This window comes from Corvus cornix, chromosome 3 (assembly GCF_000738735.6).
Source record: "Corvus cornix cornix isolate S_Up_H32 chromosome 3, ASM73873v5, whole genome shotgun sequence".
Taxonomy (NCBI): Eukaryota; Metazoa; Chordata; class Aves; order Passeriformes; family Corvidae; genus Corvus; species Corvus cornix.
In genome coordinates this window covers 45,419,910-45,441,372 of record NC_047056.1, presented here as the reverse complement: position 1 = coordinate 45,441,372, position 21,463 = coordinate 45,419,910, and the positions used below count along the sequence as shown (strand labels likewise).

At 34.8% G+C, this 21,463-nt stretch overlaps 1 protein-coding gene across 16 annotated transcripts in view; it reads right to left on the bottom strand.

Annotated features, from left to right (window-relative positions):
• The window catches only part of RYR2 (ryanodine receptor 2), a 394,774-nt gene that overhangs the window by 107,508 nt on the left and 265,803 nt on the right, over window positions 1–21,463 (bottom strand). For all 16 annotated transcript variants that reach the window (XM_039567939.1, XM_039567942.1, XM_039567943.1 and 13 more), the window contains 15 exons: window positions 20,645–20,918; window positions 17,944–18,058; window positions 17,223–17,355; window positions 15,963–16,066; window positions 14,422–14,557; window positions 13,552–13,738; window positions 12,960–13,065; window positions 12,066–12,186; window positions 10,640–10,809; window positions 8,734–8,954; window positions 7,316–7,406; window positions 4,674–4,814; window positions 3,812–3,975; window positions 1,495–1,573; window positions 719–808 (listed from right to left, as the gene is read on the bottom strand). In XM_039567939.1, coding sequence (XP_039423873.1) covers window positions 719–808; window positions 1,495–1,573; window positions 3,812–3,975; window positions 4,674–4,814; window positions 7,316–7,406; window positions 8,734–8,954; window positions 10,640–10,809; window positions 12,066–12,186; window positions 12,960–13,065; window positions 13,552–13,738; window positions 14,422–14,557; window positions 15,963–16,066; window positions 17,223–17,355; window positions 17,944–18,058; window positions 20,645–20,918 — 2,132 coding nt within the window. The remainder of the gene's footprint in view (window positions 1–718; window positions 809–1,494; window positions 1,574–3,811; window positions 3,976–4,673; window positions 4,815–7,315; window positions 7,407–8,733; window positions 8,955–10,639; window positions 10,810–12,065; window positions 12,187–12,959; window positions 13,066–13,551; window positions 13,739–14,421; window positions 14,558–15,962; window positions 16,067–17,222; window positions 17,356–17,943; window positions 18,059–20,644; window positions 20,919–21,463) is intronic.

Here is a 21,463-nt window from a genome sequence, read left to right as displayed (position 1 = left end):
CCTCTACCTTCTGTTGAGGTCAGATAAGCTACCTAACTGGGCTATCAAGATCAGTTTATCTAAGTCTTGTTCTGTCATGCCTTCAATATGCAGGTGATTTCACCACTTCTTTGGGCAAGTTATTCCAATGTTTAAGCTGTCAAGATAACAAGGATTTCCAGAAAGCATTTCTGCTAAAGAACCTTACACCCATTGCCCCTTGTCCTATCACTGTGCACCCCTGTGAAGAGAATACATCCATCTTCTCTGTAACTAATGCTTAGGAACCAGGAAACCAAGACCATATCTCCAGCAACTTTCTCTTCTTTAAACTGAACAAACCCAGTTCCTTCAGCATTGCTTCATTTATATCAAGGTCTTTAGATGCCTAATCATCTTCATGGCTTTATGCTGGAGAACAGACAAATCCTAAACCTAAGTCTTCACTAAGCAAGAAGGCATTCCTGTATGATCTTACTGTAAAATTATAGTGACAGTATCACACTTCAGTTTCACCATAAGTTATGCCATGTAGATTCAGCTATGTGAGGAGAAGTTTGAGTGGCCTATTTATTATACAATGAAACTTTTCTATATCTTTTCAGGATTTTGAGGAAGGCAACAACCACACCTTAGTTGACATAGTGTAAATATTTTTTTCTTAAAATGATGTAAACACAAGGTGATATTTTCAGTGATGTTTCAGCAACCCTGGATCAAGCATGAACAAATTCCTTACCTTTTCAGACAGTAACTTATATTGTTTCATTAATGGTTGCACTTTTGCAGATTCAGAAAATGTTTCACCATAGGTCCATCCATTGGCAAACTGAAAATAGCAATAAGAGGACAAAATAGGGAAAAGCAAAACATTATGAAAAATCCTATTTTTATTGGTAGAAATTAACTGAATAATGCTTCCGCAGAGCTGTTCTCTTAAAGTTTCCTTTCTCCTCTTTTCTCAGCATTTTCCCCACCAACATTTATATTATCTACAAATTAAGCTATGAATCATGCAGCGTGCCGTCTTTTTGCAAATTAATGATTACCAAAGCAACCATATCAATACATTTTTCTTTTAAATATTTTTATAAATATATATATAAAATATATATATACATATATATATATACACTGTGCTACAGTTGAAGAACTATTTTTAACGTTGGACAAACAAAACGCACAAAGGAATAAAAAGGCCAAAAAGCTTATTTGGTTAAAAACAAAAAAAAAAGAAAATTCAGGTCCATAAAACTGTTAAACAATTAGCAAGGATATTTACTCAAAAGTCAGCAATGAAAATGATTAAATGATTAAACACTATTTTGAAATACTCATATGCACTTAGAGAACTTTCCCCCAAATATATTTGAAGAAAATAGTATGTCTATATCTTACCTACACACCAACTTGTAACATTATGAAAAATAGTAACATTCTGAGTAAAATATTTTAAAGATTAAATGGATTCAAATAAAAGATCTGATTTTGCTTTAACGGGAATGTAGATTTTACCTTTTCCATTGACCATTTGTCATGAGCATGTTCTGCATATTTGTTAATAAAATATTCCAGCTTTTCAGGGATTGTAATGCTGAAAGTGAAAAAAAAAATCAGCATAATATCACACAGGCTTAAATTGAACACTTTTTTTGTAAAGTAAATTTCAAATTAGTAATAAATAATGTGTACACCCCTTCCATGCATCTTACTGTTCTTCTCACATAGAGTTCGCTCCAAGGCCCAATTAAATCAAGGAAGAAATCTGAACTATTTCATGGACACTGAATGACAACCACAGGAACTTTACTTCCTTGAAACATGTGTGCAGGGAAAAATCAATAATAAGATCAAGCACCAGTGCTTTCTGTCACATATTTTTTTAGTATTAAAGATATAACTACAACCTATATTTTCAGAAATACGGTAGTAACTTATTGCACACGTCCATTATAAAACTAAGTGTGCTAACAGTTCTTTTTGAAACATTATCTATTTTATATAGTCCTAGAAATAGTACTATATGTTTGAAGCCGCTCATTTATGACAGCTTCAAGATTATGGCTAAGGCTTTATTTTACAAAACACCAGTGAATATTAAAAATACAAAAATACCTAATAAAATAATAAAACCCCACAGAAATTAATACGCTAGCCCTTCAAAGGGTGTACAAGAGAGTGCAGAAGTTAAGGTTTCTGAAGCAGTAAGAAAAAAAAGAAATTATTCTTAATCTTCAAACTAGGACTAGAGGTAGAATCCTCTCCCAAAAATAACTTATCAAATATCAGTAGTTTACTTCATCAGCATTCCTACGAATGAAAGGGAATAAATGCTTTTGATCACTGATGAAATAGCAATATCTTCCCTCCTAACATAAAGAATTTCAGTACGAGTAGTGTTAGAGTGCCATCTACTGCGAAGTAGAAGTATAGATTTTCAGTTATAAGGTGGAAAAACGCAGAAATGTAAAATCAAATTATGTCAGACTAACGGTTTGCAAGAGCCTAACACACACATAAAAGTCAGAAAATATTCATCCAGCACTCTCAGCAGGTTTTTTTTGTTGTTTGAAAGATTGCATTTGAGGGGAACTCTATTAATGCTATAATAGTTCAAATAATTTCAGAAATGCAATAAAATTACAACTATGGTAACATCCTATTATCTGTACCTTCATACAAATAGATCCAGTACTAGTTAGCAATGCAAAGCTGGATTTGCATGTTAAAAGAATGTGGGATAATTTGGAGGTTAGAATTATAGCAGTAGTTCTGTCTTGGTCTTGAAACATCACAGAACTGTTGACTCCTACAGCAATGAAGAGACATATAATTTGGGTAATATTAAGTAACATTTTCTGAGCTTTTCAAATCTATCTACGATTTTTCTCTGAAATGACACCAGATAAAGTAATACTCAGTTAAATGATAATATAATATTCTTAAGAATTTTTGTTAAACCTTCATATATTTTAACTACATCTTAGAAAAATGAATTTTAAAGGTCACTGATGTCCTTTCTATACTCCAGACTTGATGATGTCTTTTACTGCCATATTTAGATGTGCATACATGTAAAAGCATGCTGTAACAAAGGTGTCAATCTACTGACAGCATCCTGTGTGCTGAATGTCAATACAGGCAGAAGGCTCACAGGGGCAAGTGAAGCAAATGTTTTACAAAAGGAATTTTTAAAGATCTAGTGCATATTCATATTTCTGTAAGACTATTCTATACAAAGGGAAATGGCACACTGGCTGTAGTCAAAAATCAGGGCAGAATATTTCCATTCAGATATGTGCTTTGTCTGGCTAATACACTTAAAAAAGCAGGGTCAGCGCCTGACTGCCTAGAGAGAATGAAAATTGTTCTGCCCAATTCCCAATTATTCATAGTAAAAAGATTATATGAAGGCATGATCAAACAATTTCCTGTAGGTACACTGTCATTCACACAAACTGGAATTAGTGTCTTGACATACATTAATAATGACAGGGATGATGTAGACTTGTCTACTTTTTCAGCTCCTAAGAACACGCTGGTTTGTTTGCAGCAGACAAAGACAATTGGATAGTTCTATCTCCTGGGTAAAAATGAATTAAAAATATTCTAAGTTGGCTAAGAAATTAATTATGTAACTTGCTAGTTATTGCTTTACTTGATTTAAAATAAATACATAAATAAAAATATTAAATTAAGATCTCCATCTTATCTAGAAAGTAAGCATTCCGAAGAGAAGCTGTAAGTTCACAGCACACCAAATGACAGACTCTCCCCCTCTTCTGCACATTCACGATCAAAAAACCTGAGGTGCAACGAATTAATTCCTTACTTTGAGGTATCAACAGGTTGAGGATTAAAGTTCCCATCTGAATCCATTGAGGACTGTTTTTCCATCATATTGACATAATTTGATTCCATATAATCTGGAGGTAAGGCCCCTGCAACTGCGCTCAGACAAGGCAAAGCCAATTTGAACAGTTCTTGTTCATATTTCTGTGGAACACATAAGGGATAGAAAGTGAGCAGTGAACGGGAACTTCCAACATCACTAGTGAAAATGATACAGCTATAGATGAAACCAAGCAGCCAGAGAACGGCTTTCTTAGTGTGAAACTGAATTTTTGTTCTGAAAATAAAGAAAACTGAATGTCCAAAGGAGAAAGCTAGAAGCAAGTCTTAATCTTTCTCAAGTAAATGGGAAAAGTGTTGACTTCACTGGTAGCAATGCTAAACATTTTTCAGATGCCAGAAAGACAGCACAGCACAGGAATATGCACAGCATTCCATAACACTTAGATTTGAAATGAAACTCATTAAATTTTGAGCACGTTTGTTAAAAATAGTCACAGAATGAACAATAAACACATACCAAGATGTATTATTAAACTTCTGTTTAACATAGAACTCATTCAAGGATGCTGAAACTACAACTACTAAACAGAGAAGTGTACAGATCTGTACAGATACATCTCAAGATTATTGCTTTAGTGTTTTTTTTTTTTTTAAGAGGCAATAAAATAGTATTAAATTACAAACTGTAAGAGGAAGATTTAAATTTACTAAAGCCTATATTTTTTCCTTTGAAGTGGATGATACAGTGTTGATAAGAGCTGGGTAAAAATTACAGGTTAAAGAAGAAAGATTACACACTAAGTATTTTACAGTAATAGATGGATACTAAATGTACTTACCTTTTGAGATAAAGCATCAAAAATACCCCAGAACAACTTTCTGGATAAATGAAGTTCTTCTTCTGATGCAGCACCAAAGTTACCCCATCCACTTGGCAAACAATAATATTTCCAGCATCTTTCATAATGATTTGTCAGCAACTGAAACAGAACATATTTTGAAAGCAAATAGAAATATAACTGCAGAGGTCCTTCCATTCTGGCACTCAAAGATTACACAGATGCTACCAGAAAAACATCTATACTTTTATCAATAAGCCGTGTTGTATCACTGGTGCATATACACCCAGAATGAACAGTTTGTTCATCTTTGTTTCAATGCCATTTTGCAAAGTTTTGGGAAAATATTGCAAGTCACAGTCAGTAGAGAGCTGACAGGATTCCCTTTTTTCCATCCTGAACAAACTTGAAGATGGAAAAACGCAGACATTTATAACATAAATGCATATATGTGCATAAATAAAGACAGGAATTATAAAAAAAAAAACAACCCACGTCTGATATGTAGAAGCAAGGATTTTGATAGCCAAAATTATAATCTTGATACTGCACTGTTCTTTTATACTTTCAACTGTTCTTTTATCAGGCCAAAAATTCCAAAACAATTCATGTAGTATAGTTGTATATCCTCAGATTTAAATAACCTGTTAATATATATTTACTATTTAAATTGTTGGATGATTAAAGAAAAAATGCAAAGAACTTATATACATATAAGATGTAAAAAGACAGAAGCTTCATTGTTTATGTAGAACCACAGGAGTCTCAGAAATCTGGATTCTTAAGAGGCAAATATGTATTTGAAAATATTTTTTCAAACTATATTCAATTACACAATGGCCAGATAAGTTTGCTTTTGGACTACATGTGGATAATAATATATATGAATATGTTTTTAAACCTAGTCAAGAGAGTAAAGGTAGGTTTAGTCTTAGAGAAATCCCTGATGAAGCACTGAATACTATTTAAGAGCAAATAAAAACAATGGATTCCTATTCTAAAAAGTCTGAACTACACAGAATACAGGAAAAGCATCATAGATTTGAATGCACATGCTGCTTAAAACCTGAAGCAATTTTTAACTGTAGAAACCAAAAAATGTATTCACAGTAGATAGCACTGTATTCTGATTTGCCTTCATTATTTTCTCCTCTCTTCCTATTCGAAATTACATTTTCAGATGCTTGATGGGCTTATAGCTGCCTCTTGAGAATACTATAACTGGCTTGCCAGCACAAGGCCATAAGGCTTGTGCTCCACAACACTACAATATTTTCAAATCAGAAGCACAGCAGATATGGGTAGGAGTCCCATGTTAAATCACTGGAAATCAGTTTTCTGTCAGTGAAACCTTTTAAAAGTTATAGGTCTATCTCCAGATAGAGTTCAATTTCCTCAGAAGATTCTATTAGTCTTTTAGGTGTCAATGGACAAAATCCTTTGCCCATGCTAACAGCATGGTTCTCTTTACATCTGTATTCTCGCAAAGCCTGACTAGCCAAAAGGATCCAATTATTATTTCCTTAATGTCCAGTTCAGCAACGACGGACGCTCACTGCAGTCATGAGCCTCAGTATCATATAACCTGTTCTTTTAGATGAACAGATGTCAAGGAGCTGGGCTTGTTTCTTCCCCTCCCACCCCCAAAAACAAACCCTGAAGCACTATGGTACTTCAGAAGTGCCAAGTTACTACTTGGTTTTAGCAGCACATAAAATGCCATAATGCATTATAAGGGTCCCCTTCAGGGCAGTATACTAAATTATTGACTATTCTTCTCACACATAGACACAGAAGAAGGGCTGCTCCGGAATCTTTAGTTTGATTGAGGATTTCTGGGGGGGCATAACCAAATTCTGAAATCCTCGGCAGGACTTCAGCAGCAGGCCCTGGCTTTGAGACCAACAATTTAAATTCCTCTTCTTACATCAGATGTCCTGATGTGCTCTTAAAGCACAAAAATACATTAAATAAGAAAATATTAAATATCTCATTCAAAGCTGTGGTGGGAAAGCATTAAAAAGGACTGCTGAAAAACAGTAGGTAACGTGTGGAACCAAATGTTTATTAAAACTGATGATGATATCTGAGGAATCTTTAAGGAACATGTCATCCCAGAAAGGAAAAACCCCTCCATTTTCTTGTGCATTAGGAATCCAAATAAAAAGATACAGCTAAACTTTTGGGAGCTGAAAACAAAATGGAACATTACCACTAAACATAATAGTTTAACAGATTTCCGGGCACCAACAGAAAGAGTCCTTTTTCCAAGAGCAAGGAAAACCAATGCAGAGGACAAAAGTAAGGGTACATACAGACTGTAAACTGCTATGTTTTGTGCACTGGATTCTGCCCCCTGCCCCTAAGGGTTTTGCTGTTCTGTTTTCAGAAAAGAACTGAAACAAACAGGAAATAATTAAAGAAGAAGCAAACATTAGACCCAGACTTCATAATTCCATATGGATGGATGGAAATTAAACTGAATTTCTCCCAAAGCAACAATTTATCCTTAAATCTATGGTCTTAGAGTACTGCAGAGTGGAAATAACATAACAAAGGTTACAGAGAATCTTCTCAATGCAACTATTTTCTGTTGCATTCCGTTATAAAGAATGCTGTTGAATACTAATATTTATTTTTACCTTGAGAGGCATCTTTGCATGTTCATTTAACAGGGGTACATCAAATACTAATCTCCTCAGCAAATGCTGCATCATGGAAGGCCTCAACTGCCTAAAAGCAGACAAACCATTTCAAAAGGGTGTACCAGCACATTTTTATGTAAATAACTGATAAATATATTAAAGCAACATATCAGTTCTATGCCATTAAAATTCTTCAAATTCATTAAATAGTAAGATTTTACTTGTGTCACAGTGTATACCAAAGAAAATATTCTGAACAAGATACAAACCAAATGCTTCAAAGAAGCCAAGAAAGTATCTTATCTACAGACGGAGAAAAGCAGGAAAAAAAGAACTGAACTTTGATAATGTGTACTGGGATCACCATGCCCATGAAAAAAGGATATAATGTTAATTTCTTGTAATGTATCTCAATGGCTCTTAAAATATCTTAGAAACTAATGAAGACATAAGAGCACTATCTCTTTTGATGTGCTAAACAAGACACAGCAGCGGGCACTAACTGGAAGGACAGAAGAAATTGTTATAGTATGAATGTTAGAATGGCATGGACATTAAAGCTTTCCAGATAAATAGTAAAATCTGGTCAATCTGGTTCTTAGCAATGTAATATATATATAAACTGGTCAAATATGTCAAATATATCAAATATCAAAATTTTCTGATATCAAGTATCATCAAACACGATATATTTTTTACATATATTTTTATAGTATTATAATATAATTGTCTGTCATTTCTGTGCACATTTCCACATTGTACAAAGAAAAAAAAAGTCATGTTGAAATATTAAAAAAAAAAAAACCAAACCAAATGCTCTGGTGAACTGAAAGCGTAAATGTTAGCTTTAATTAGAACTTGAATTCCTATTTGTGTAGTCAGCTTATCATAATTGAGCCTGTAGATTTATAAAAAACTGGATAATAACCAACTGGTTTTGACCCTGCAGACACACAGACAAAATCTGTCCCATAGCTGTTCAGTAAAGAGACATAACAATACTAGTCATTGATTAGAATTTCAAATGGAACACACCATAAATAAACCTATACATAGAATTGTATAAATTACTGAATATCAACCACAAATCTGTCCAGCTAAAAGTATTTAAATGGCAATTCAGTGTCTGTATAACTCTACAACTCCAGAGTTGCATACTCTTAGTTAATCATCAAGGTTTTAATTTAAAAGATTTGGTGATAGCAGAATAACTGAATGAACGAGAACTGAGGAATAACTGGTGATTAAGAAAGCTGCAATTGAATACAGTATCTTAAAAACTATCATAAGCATCTGATGAGGAAAAAAAATATTTAATTATGTTACTGGTGGCATAGTTCTGCATTCCTGTATTATAAATATAACTGATTACTTTATCACTTAGCACTCCTGTACAGGCAGGAGTATTTTCTTACCCACAGATAGACAGCAAACACTCTTCAATAGAATCTCGCTGAGCTTTGGTAAGAGAGCATCCCTTTGAGAGTCTGTACACAGTGTGTAATAAGGAATCGATGAGGGAAGCATGGTGCTCCGTGCCAGCAAACAGAGGGGCACATCTGGTCAAGAGAGGCAAGACTGCTGTGCAAAGGTATCGATTCAGAGCCAAAGCCATATCCGTAGCACTTAAAGCAGCCTATAAATTAAATAGGACAGAAATTACACTTGTTTCATCAGTGTTGTTACAAATTAAAAGTAATTGTTGATTTTGTTTTGCAATTATAAAGGGGGAAATTTCCAGAAACATGGAAATGAGGATAGGATACCTACTGGAGCTAGATGCCTAGCTTGTTCTCCTGCTTTTAAAGTCTATAGATGGCTTTTGTTTTGTTTTTAGTGAACAAAACCAGTAAATGCAGTCATTACAAAACAAAACACTTTTCAAGATTATATTGAAGAATGTCATAGTTGCTAAACAGAACACTCCAAAATCAGGTAATAAAAGCCAGTATCTTTTTGCTATGAACAAGGCCAAGTTGATGTGAGTTAAAAATCCGCACCTGCTCTTTCTTAAATATCTGGCAGAAAAGGACCTTGGGGTATTGGTCAACAGCTGCACATGAACTTGTGTCCAGGCGGCCAAGAAGATTGATGGCATCCTGCCTTGTATCAGCAACAGAGTGGCCAGCAGGACAGTGACCATTCCCCTGTACTCAGCACTGGTGAGGCTGCACCTCCAATCTCCAGTTTTGGGTCCCTCACTACAAGAAGGACATCAAGGTGCTGGAGTGTGTTCAGAGAAGGGCAACAGAGCTGGTGAAGGGTTTGGAGTACAAGTCCTGTGAGGAATAGCTGAGGGAGCTGAGACTGTTTAGCCTGGAGAAAAGGAGGCTCAGAGGAGACCTTATCACTCTTTACAACGGCCTGAAAGGAAATTGTAGTGGTGTGTCAGTCTCTTCTCCCAAGTAACGAAACAGAACAGGAGGAAATGGCCTCAAATTGCACAAGGGGAGGTTTAGATTAGATATGAGGAAAAAATTCTTCCTTGGAAGAATTTCCTTTCTTGGAAAGGGTTTTCATGCATTGGAACACACTGCTCAGGTAAGTAGTGGAGTCATAATTTTGGAAGTGTTCAAAAAAATAAATATATTCAAAAAAGTGGATATGACACTTGAGGATCTGGTTTACTGCTGAACAAGGTGGTGGTGCTAGGTTGACAGATGGATTTCATAATCTTAGAAGTCTTTTCTGACCTTAACAACTGTATTATTTTTTCTATGATCCTAAATAACAACACCATTATTTCCAGAAATAAATGTTGACATAAGAGGTCAAATAGGAAAACCAAATTCAATGCCTTAGCCCTCATAATAGCTCTCTAAATCTAAGCTTTCTGGATCAAGACAGCTAAAAGAAATTAGATGGAAATAAGACTCACAGGGAAAGAAAAAAAAAAGGCAGCAACATTGAGGTAGAACTAAAATAGAAATGTAGTCATTTTCTAAATAACAGTGAAGGTGTCCCTAACAAATGCACAGAGATGAACACTTTCTGTCTATTTCAGGAACGTAGCTCCCAGTCACATGCTTCATTGGCAGGTCATCTGATTTTTATTCCATAGCACAAGCTCAGAAAGTCTCCTGGGGAAAGGCACTGCATCTTTTATGGATATGGGTATCAGTGCAAGTTCTTAAAAAGTGAGCATTACACTGGACGATGCATCTTCAAGTATTATCAAAGCTCAGAAGCAACACACAGTTCAGACAGCATTTGAGAAAGGCAGAAGACGTGAAGACATAAAAAGTGCTTTTTCAAGGGATGAAAAATGTTGTAGTGCTCAATAAGATAACAAAACAAAAAAAACCAGACTGAAACCCTTACCGTATCTAATGAGGCAGCAGCACGAAGGTCTGGCAGAAAGCCAACTTCAAGAAGGTGAAGAAGAAAATCCTGGTCCTCAATTCCATAGACCCTGTCAAGGAACAAAACCATGGCTGCCTTGTGATCTGGGCAAAACCCCGCAGACATGTCAGGTTCCACCACAGTACCATCTAAAAGGAAGAAATAAGACTTCAGTGACAGGGATCCTCCTCCACCAGCAGACTAGGCAGTCATGCTGCTACTTATCAGAGCTTTTGAGTCTCTGTTAATACCTAGGCATCTTCCCCACAGTTTTGTTACACAAAGGCAACGTATTTGTAATTAAATGAAAAAAAGAGCATAAGATAAATTCTACCCATAGTGACCTCAAAGTCCCTGCATACTTTTCTGTTCACACTTTGTATACTAAGGGATTCTTAACAGTTGATATTCTAATATGCTAAGTACCTAAAGCATAGTAATTAACCTACATAACTACCTACTTCTCAGCAGAAGCAGATGGAAAGTAAAAATTACAAGAACTCTACATCAGAGATCCTGGAAATGCAGCATTGGTGAGCATATCTTTAATGTATGACAAAGAATTAAGAATGTGCTAACAAGTCATATATATGTCAAAACTTTCAAAATATCTGAAAGGAATTCATTGAAATATTTTAAAATCTTGATACTTTCATTTCGGAAAGTAAATAAACACTTCTGCATGTATGAGCTGTAGTCTGCTACTGAGATCTCACCTATAGGTCTATCCATATTTGGATCATAAATAAGTAATGGTTGATCTTATCTCTTCAGCTGCAACCTATTGGAAAATCTTGTGCTGTGAGTCTCTAAACAATCCAGGTAGTATATATAATGTTTTCCCTCCAGACACACTAAAAGCAGATGTAATCCCTTTCCCTTTTATATAGGTGCTCACAGAGCTCCCATATTGCAATCAATTTTATATAGGCAGAAAACATAAAGAAATGCATTCGCCTATGTATGTCACATCTATCTCTTCAGCATAGTTGCTGGAGAACAACTCTGGTGTCTTAGTAAGGTCTGCTAGAAACAATTGACAGGGTTAGAACAGCAAAAGCTAAGGATTATTTTATTGAGAAATGAGGCTGCAATATTTTAAAATAGTTCTAAAACCAGAAAGCATGCATTTTAAAATTTCTTTTTAAAGTTATAATAGATTTTCATAATTCAATTTAACAGGATTTACATCAGTAATTTAAGGGTACACAGAATTGTTGACTACAGCATGCATAAAGATTTTTGAAACATGTATGAGATACACACAATCTGTCTTTTAATTCGTATAATAAATAGTTGAATTTCTGTAATATTTTTAAATGCTGAAAAAAGCATGGGTGTCAATATGTCAATAAATTGCAAATCATAAGACTAGGATGGGAGAAAAAATGTAGAACAATCTTACCCTTCGCTATGGTTGGCATGTGGAAAGCAATACTGATTACTCCCACCAAATCTTCGAGTGGAATCAAAGACCGTAGAATTGATCTGATTCTAATGGCTTCCCCTTTACCAGCATGGATTAGCTAATAAAAAGAGAAATAAAAATTTAGCAAGATCATCTTTTTATCTTCTATACGAAAGAATAACTACTCCCAAAATTGCATGATAATTAACAATGTAAATTTCATGCAGTCTGCATCGATTTGCTGTAGTTTGGATGCAGATGCACAAAGTCTAAAAATCTACATGTTTGCTTATTAAACAAGACTAAGCTCATGGAAAAGTTTTTATAGTGTTTCTAATTCTTTGTATCTAATGCCTGAAATAGTGACAATTTACCTTTGAGAAGGTTTGTTGGTGTGAATAAAGATTCTGAGATATTGGTGTATACGTCCAAGTATAATGCTTACCCCTACATTTTAAAAGAATGCCCTGTAATATATATATATTTTTTTATATATATAATATAAAAAAAATTATATATAACATTAAAAGTCTGTTTAAAGTAAGTATATGAAGAGTAAAACTGTAGTTTATAAAAAATAAATCACTGTACATCATCACAACAAATAGAGACATTTGAGGAATTTGGTTGTCACAATGGACAGTCAAACCAAAAAAAAAAAAAAAACAAAATCAAAAAGCAAGGGAATAATTCCTTTAAAAAACCAGCTTCTGAATATATTTTTTTCCCTTGCCAATCAGTAGAACACATCCTGTCCACTAAGATACTATGTAGCCATACCACTGCTTTAATACCTGATAACACCATACTGAGAAAAAAATGAACAGCAAACCAGTGAGCAGTAAAACAACTATGCCTTTGCTTTCCAGTGCATGAAGACATAAAACTTACATGCATTTCAGGGGCACAACGTCCTAAGAGATCAATCAAGGCAGCATAAAAGGTCATGATTGCATTTCCCATGTGAATAGTGTCATCTTCTTGTTCTTCTATTTCACTGTAATTAGTTAAATGTTACAACAAATAAAAGATTAAAAAAAAAAGAAAATTTTTAAAAATACTAATAAATAAAGAAATTCTGCTCATATGTGTAATAGCTTACAGAGAGTGGCTTCTGTTAACAAATGAACTTACAGCAGACTAAGACAGAATGTATTTTGTTCCCTAAAAGATAGTAGCAACATCTCCATTGTAACCATTAGTACCACTTAGCTGTGAATTTTTGCATCAGTGGACTGACTCTTAATGGAATGAAAAAGAACAAACAGAATTCTAGAGATGTCTTAACATTTAGAGAGAGTTACTTAAATTAACAGTGCAGAGGAAGCACTGTTTAGCAAAAGATAAATCTCTGCCCTACACAGAATCCAAGGAAGAATCAACTGGTAATTCCTGTGTTAAAACAAAAAGGTCATTTCACATCTAAGATTACAAAACAAACAAACAACTATTATGGCAATGTAAGCAATTCTACTGCACCTACAGGGTTTTACTAGATCCATTACTTGGGGAAGGTCCATCTCTCGTTGGATCTTCTGATATTTGTATTGCCTCCTCCATGGCAGCAAGCAACCCATTGCCTCCTTCTCCTCTTAGAGCTGGACCAAAACACTCAGGTCGGCGAATAAGCAGTCTGACTACAACATTAGCATTCTCCTCCACACTCTCTCCTACCACACAGAACAAATATCAAGATATAAGATTATATCGAAAAGAGTTCTGAAATATAATCAGAAAAAGGGACACAAAAGAACAGAATGCATAGAAACTTTTAACTACAAAACTCTTTAAATATCACAACAAAGTTACAGAAACACACATGCACCTCTATTATTGCACGAAAATAAAAAACGTGTATAAAATAAAACATGTTTTAATTCAAAATTAAATAAAGCCAAGGACTTAACTATGTAGTAAAGGATGTTTAAAGCATCACTGAAACTACTGAATTTTGGAAAAGATTCAGTCAAGTGCAAGGGTTAATGAGGGGACCAGTATAATTGCCGAACACTAAAACTGGACTATCTAAATCTTCATAAACCGATAGGGGTTTGGCTCTGTATCTAGCCTGAATTTATCACAAAATGATTTAGGACTCTCTGCTCTACTTCCAAAGGAGATTGTGGGCATTTCAAAACCTAAAGCTGGATCCAAAAAATGGGGCACAGGTTCACAGGACCCTAGATGCCCATTTCACAAGTCATATAAGTTAATGTGTCTTAAACAATTCTACTCTTTCTGCAAGTTCTTTTAATTTACAGTAACTTATCAAGTTGGCTTGTATTACTATTTAAAATTACAAACTTATTTGGATATTAGAGGAATTTATAGAATGTTTAGGCTTCTACTCTACCATTGCAAAAAACAGCAAAACGAAGAAAATCCAAATATCGTTCTCCTTCAACTGGATTCCATCCGATGTCCGGGTAGCCCTTACAAATCAACAGAGGACAACTCTGCAATCCACATCCAGCCAAGTAGCGAACCACCTAAAAGCAAGGTAAGATAAAAAAGATAATTGTGAAAAAGAAAAGTGCATCTTCAAAGGGAAGCATCCTTTACGTTGTCAGGATATGGTGTCCACAATCTCTTATCCCTGACAAAACCATATCATGCTTTGGGCAAATCAGAAGCGCACTCTCTTTCTTAGTTCACTTTTCCAGTCTTCTCCTATTCCTGCCATGAACTGCAAGACCTACTTTTCTCAATTCCATCATTTATCTCTCTAGAATTATGCTTTGCAATCTGTTCTCTCATTTCTCTTGCAACTTTGAGCATTACAAATTATTCAATTTTGCAATATTCCCCAACTACACACCATCCATAATCAAAAACATATCTTTTCTTTTATAAAGAATAAAAGGTCTACTCTTTTATTTTGACCATTCATTTTCACTTGCTTTTTTTTTCCCCTTTCTTTTTCAAACACACAGCAGTAATGCTCCCTGTAATTCAGAACTATAGGCTCAGTAGTAATTTTTAGTTGGCCCTTTCCTTTCTGACCTGTAAGAACTGTAAGCATAGCCTTGAGCCAGTCTGGATGGCTTCTTCTTGCCGAGCACTTATAAGAACGGTAAGACTGAAAATATCCTTTTAAACACACATGGTCCATCTTCCTATTCCAATAAAGGAACATCTGCACTTATATTACTCCTGACAGATGTTTTCCTATGAAGATTAAATCATCTCCAGAATCTGAGGTCTTCAAAAACAAATTGGATACTGCAATTCCTCTGTCTTGCTTTTCTTAAGAAAGAGTTTTTAATGACTACCTTGAATCTGTCTTTCCATTTCTTAACCTGCTTTTTTTATCCACTACTGACAGAGTAACTATTATTCTATTCCTTCTTGCAGCAACAATTTACATATACTACACAATTGTTACAGGTTCTCTTTTTTATTCTTTATTGTATTTTATTCTTTAGTGTAATTAATCCAAATTTTGTCAAACTTTTCTGAAACAGGTTTAAATGTTAAGGGGAAAATATAACAGATATAGGCAGATATCTCTATGAAGATTTGTCATATGTTGTAACAAGTTGGCACAAAGCTCCTAGTAACCCCTACTGTATTATGTCACCATTGCATGTCACCATTCAAAAGAACAACAAAGAAAGATTTTAGCAACAAAGTTCTGTTGGGTATGGACTCCACTACTGCAAAATTAAGAGCTGCCCTTGAAGCTATTCCTTTTGGCTACAACTGTATGTGTAATCACCACAACCTCAGTTCAATTTTTCAGACCAGCAGAAAGAACAAACAACCAGATTCTCAGTCTTCCCCTGAAAAGTACCAGAAACTGCCATATAGTCTTGGATTTTGCTTACTCCAAGAAACAGGTATCTTCTCCTCTCTACAGGGGAAGAAAAAAAATTTGATGAAGAAGCTACCAACCTTCTCCAGATCAGGCTCCCTTAAAGCCAGAGCAAGTTCATTGTTATCCATTACAGACGCTGCAGCAACATCTAAAGGAGTTGATCCTCGCATAGAGGGAGAGGCTGTTAAAATAACATTTAGATTTAACAGCAATTTAATAAAACTCAACAAATTCTCAGGAAATGCGTTACCATTTTTCTTAATAAGAGGCAGCATTTTGTCATTAGTTAGCACATGATTATAAATACATAATTTATACTTCTCAGTTTAAAATATCATCATGCACTTGAATGAAATTTGATACTGATATGAAATGAAAATACAATATAAATGTTCAAGCTAGAAACAACTTGTCTTATACATGCCTGTTCTCATCATATACTTTGTTTTAAGATTGCATTCTAATTTTCCTAATTGACACAACTTTGTTTTGAGGAAAGTGCAGTAAAGATTTTATGTCTAATACACGGACATGCCACCAAAATCCATTGAAATAGAAAATATCTTTAAGCTTTAAAACGTAAGATTGTAAGGTGTGTATTTCTTTCAAAAATGGCGGTAAATATAGCATTAGAAAAATCTAAGGTTTTCATAATGACACTCCAAATACATTTGATTTGGGCACTTCCTCTTCAAAAACATTTTGAGTTTATGCTTCTGTCCTATGCCTTTACATTTACACATTTGTGATCATTAAAAAAAATATCATGGTGGTTCCTAAATACTTATATATTGTCAATTTCAAGTACTAAAATGAGGATAAATGTATTTCCTCTACAACATTTCAGCCAAGAAAAGGAAAGCAAACATGTTAAAAAAGTTTCAAGGTTCATTTCTGGGCATCTAACCATGCATCTAATCAAGGAAATGAGTTATGTAGTTCTCCCACTGCCATAGGTGTATATTGACCAGTATACATAAAAGAGTGTAGGGGTGCATGCTTCAGCAGTGAGAGGTAAGCCTTAATGAAATGCTGCCAAAACATATTAATGATTCTCTTTGTCAAAACAGGAATATATTCTGTTCCTCAAAATGAGCCAGTAACCACTAAGTCTCTCTGAATGTTCAGGCATATACTACAAAGTGTACTAAATTAGCTCAACTTAATGCTACTGTCAGGGGAGTTGTTTGGAGTCAGAAATACAGTTAATGAAGATATTTTGCACCGGAAAAAGTAGAAACTTGAATACAGAGTGAGTAAACGGAGGGATGCAGAAAAATACTGGTGGTTTCATATATAAATCAGCAGGAAATTTTAAATTTTGTTTTAATACTTACCAAGGCCAACACTGCTGTTTTCCAATAAATAGCTAAGATGATCAAACATAGCTTTTTGATTCTGCCTGCTGATGCGGCAAAAATAACATAGAAAACGACAGCAGTTTGCCACCATCTTTGGGAATGCGATTTCCTAAGAAGCAAATAAAAACAGAGTCAAGTTCAAACTCTAAGACAGACATATAACATGCACAGGATCATTTACGTAAAGCCTTTTAACATACTAATATGTAGGTGTTGTACTCCTTGCCCCTCAGGAAAGTTAACTGCTTAGGTTTCTCACTGGAATCATCAGGACTTGCTCAGGTAGCTAGTAACACCTTAAGCCTCAAAGATCAAGGCGTAAGCTTTAAAAACTGAAGCTGAGATCACCCACAGATTCTAGATTCAAACATGAAAGAAAGTGAGTACTCAGTTTCATAGACTAATACTGAATTGTTTTTTTAATTACTTAATAAAAAGATCTCCCCTTTAAAACATAATAAGTATAGAAAGTGCTACAGTTTTTTCTTTAAAGCATCTGAAATTACAATGTTAATAATACCCTCCTCTGGAATGGAAGGACAGATTCTTCTAAAAAACTTAATCAACTATTATGTTAATGGCAATTAGTAAGAGATTGTGATCCCAGTATCTCCAGTGACAGCTCAGTGCCTTATAGGAAAAAGCTTTGAACAGTTCTATTCTAAACTTTCTTCCTTCTAACAGTGAATTGCTTTACCTTGGATTCTCCTCCACCAAGCACATTTACCATCACTTCCATGACAGTCTCATGCATACCTAAAGCTCTCATGAGATTTGGATGTTGGTAAAATACTTTATTATTCATGATGTCTCTACAGGAAAAGGAAATAAAAAAATGTTATGGACCAGTAGTTTACCTATTATGTAATTTGCAAAGCTAATTTACTGTGCAATTCTTCACCACCTCCTGAAGTAAAAAACTACCTCAGGGACTTTTTCCATTGAGTTTCAATCTCTCCTGTCTATTTTTCTATGCACATTGTGGAGGAACATGGCCTTTCTTTTTCCATATTATAGTTACTGCACTAATTACCCCTTGATTACACTGGATTAGGAGACTCTTCTATTTTCATTAGAAATTCCATTCAGATCTAACATTATGTTCTGACAAGAGCATCATCAAAACTGCTATATTATTTTAAATTTTAAATTCAATTATGCAATATTTTTTGACACAAGTTCCTTTTTAGATTATTAAAACCTTGAGACATTTGCTATCTGCCATCAAAACCAATAAAAAAATCCTAGGGGAAAGAGATATCCAGCTATTTTCTAAGCATCAAAACTAGAAGCTCCACAAATATTATTCATGAGTTACTGTTCAACAGAACTCTTCTCTTCTACATATTTCATCAGAACAGATTTTCATATTTAAAATCAGTCCTTAAGATCATAATGTCAATATTTTCTTTGACATCGTATACCGAATAAAAATGTCTGGTTTAAAAAGTAATTAAATTTCTAAAAACTATAATTAGTCTTGAAATCAAATACAACCCATAAATAACTGTGAAGGCAATTAGGTCATGGGAGAAAAGGATTAGCAGGTCACTACAGAAAATACTGTTGGCAACTGTGCAAATTTCAGTGTACATTTTAAACAGTCTTTTTTTTTCCTGACCTAAAACTCCTACACTGAGGCAAGGAAAATTCAACCTTTTAAAAGAAGAGATGTGAAGAAGAGTATTTGACAGTATCAGAGTTTTTGACTCCCAGTAACTTTGCTCCTAAAACCTAAACTTCATATCAGGGATGATAGGCCCTGCCTCCAAAGGCAGTCTCATCTTTTGGCACTAATGCTTCATGCTTGGAAAAAGACCTCAATGCTATCAATCTTCCAAGACATTCTAAACTCTTATTTGTCTGCAGCAGCTTTCTTTTACAGAAAGCAGTACAGAAAGTCAGAATGTTACCTGAAGGGCTGGCTAGCAACATTGCCCTACTTTGCAAATTACATCTACTTTCAGTGTTCTGTTTAACTGTGAACTGTACTATAAAATGTCTCCCTTAGGGAAAAAAAATCTTAACAGCATTTCTGAGGAAACTGAGTTTTAAAGCAGCAATGAGTAACACTTCCATTTCTCAGCTGAAAGAAAGGAATACCACTCACAGCAAAAAAACTGGCTTTTCTGAATAGGTGTTTGAGCTCGGGTTAGCCTACAGAAGGTACAAATAGCACAGCTGTATAACCTACAAGCTAAACTTATAGAGACTTATAGAGACTTATATAGAGACTACCATAAAGGTGACAGGAAGAGGTAGTGAGAACACTGGCTTAACTTACACCAGGCTTTACATAGCAGCAAAAACACTGCTAACATTAAATAGATTCAGAAAATCTTGGTTCTTAATTCACAGTAGAAAATGCTGAGGAAAAAAAATGTGTAAGAACTAAACACAGAACATGACATGAAAACCAAGTCTAGTAATCACTCACTCATTTTAGACTTCATAAACTGAAGTGAAATGAAACATTTTCCATTTGTATAAAAAGGTAGATTTGGAAATGCCAGTACTTTGTGTCTCTTGACAGATGCCAGACCCTCCCTTTTGCCAAAGCCTTAGCATGAGTACACCAAAGATTGCAACAACCATGAAACATTGATGAGATCTGCTGGCAACCTAAGAAGTAGGTGTAAGTATTTCACACAACAAAAGCTTTGCTTCTGCTTTCATTCCTGGCATTCTTTATATAATGCTGTCTCTGGTTCTCATTGCTCTTGCTGACTGGAAATTTCCAATAGATCACAGCTGATGCTTAATATCAAAAGACATCTCTTTGAAAAACGTCAGAGAAAAAAACCAACCAGCCTCTTTCCTGCTAGAGGCTATCATGTTTGCTTTACTGTTTTCTCCATCTGGGCTTTTTATTAGCCTATACTTCAGTACTATTAATCATATAATTAGGATGAATAACACTGCGTGAACTACTTCATAGCTCAAACATACCATCTATATTTAGTGCAATAAAAAAGATGGCATATGTACAGACTTGGGTAGGCACAACTCCATTAGCTGACTGCTAACGGAAATTGCATGTGTCAAGAGCCAATAGTCAGTGCATTCATAAAAAATGGATAGTATTCTTGACAGGATTCTTTACAGCCATACTACTTAAAATACAGTAACAAGATAGATTCTGATATCATAAAATATTACATACATGTTTTCAACTTTTCTCAGAATCTTACAGAAGCCAACTGCTTCTCCCCCCAAGTGATACACATAATGCTGCAAAGGCTTTCTCTTACAACTGAGGATACTATACAACTGATAGCAGTGTCTGCATTTACATCCATATTCAGATTGAAACTTCGTATACAACCTTGGCCATAACCATACAGCAAATCACAAAAAAAAGTCTGTAAATAAAGAGAAGTTACACTCCCATTATTTACCCTAATCCACGAATCATAAGCTTCTCCTCTTCCTTCCCCATTCTGACACTAAGCAAGGAACGGATTTGGCCAAGGGATGCCAGAAGATTGATGGTGTCTTCCACAGACACGCTATTTATGGTGTAGGTCTTTGGTAGGGCTCGAACCAGGCCACCAATACCATCATACTGGCGATGTAGCAGTACAAACATGGCCCTCACTAACTCCGGGTCTTCTATCACTGACTCCTGGGCCCAGCGCACCATCGTGTCTGAAATCAACTGCTGGAGAGTAGCTGTGAAGAAAATAAATAAATCACAAAATTACCATGAATTGCTCATCTCCCTACTGCTAATCCCTCAGAACTCACTATGCAACATGAATTGGAATGAATTCAATTCCTAAGAAGCACCTTTTTCTCAGTATTTCTTTAGCAGACTATCAAAGAAAAATAAAAACCACACAAGAGAAGCAGGAATATCTCAAAACCAAAAGCCTATATTTAAAATTAAAGAAAACACAAAAAATTGTGAAGATATACTAGATGTTCATAAACTCACCAGATTTATTTCTGTATGCTTTCAACATTTTTCTATTAATATAGGTCTGAGGGCTTTTTTAGCCTATTATGAAGTAAGGCTGAAAAATTATACTGGTAGTATATGTAAATGATATATTATTTATTTACATGTCTAAGCTCTGTATCCACTCAAAGTTTTATAACATATACAACAAAATAATTTAACTTATTCCTTTGCCAAAGAAAAAGGCCCTTCAAAAGAACTAAACACACTACAACCAAATAAATGGCAAATCATCATTTGCATACTTCCAGTTCAG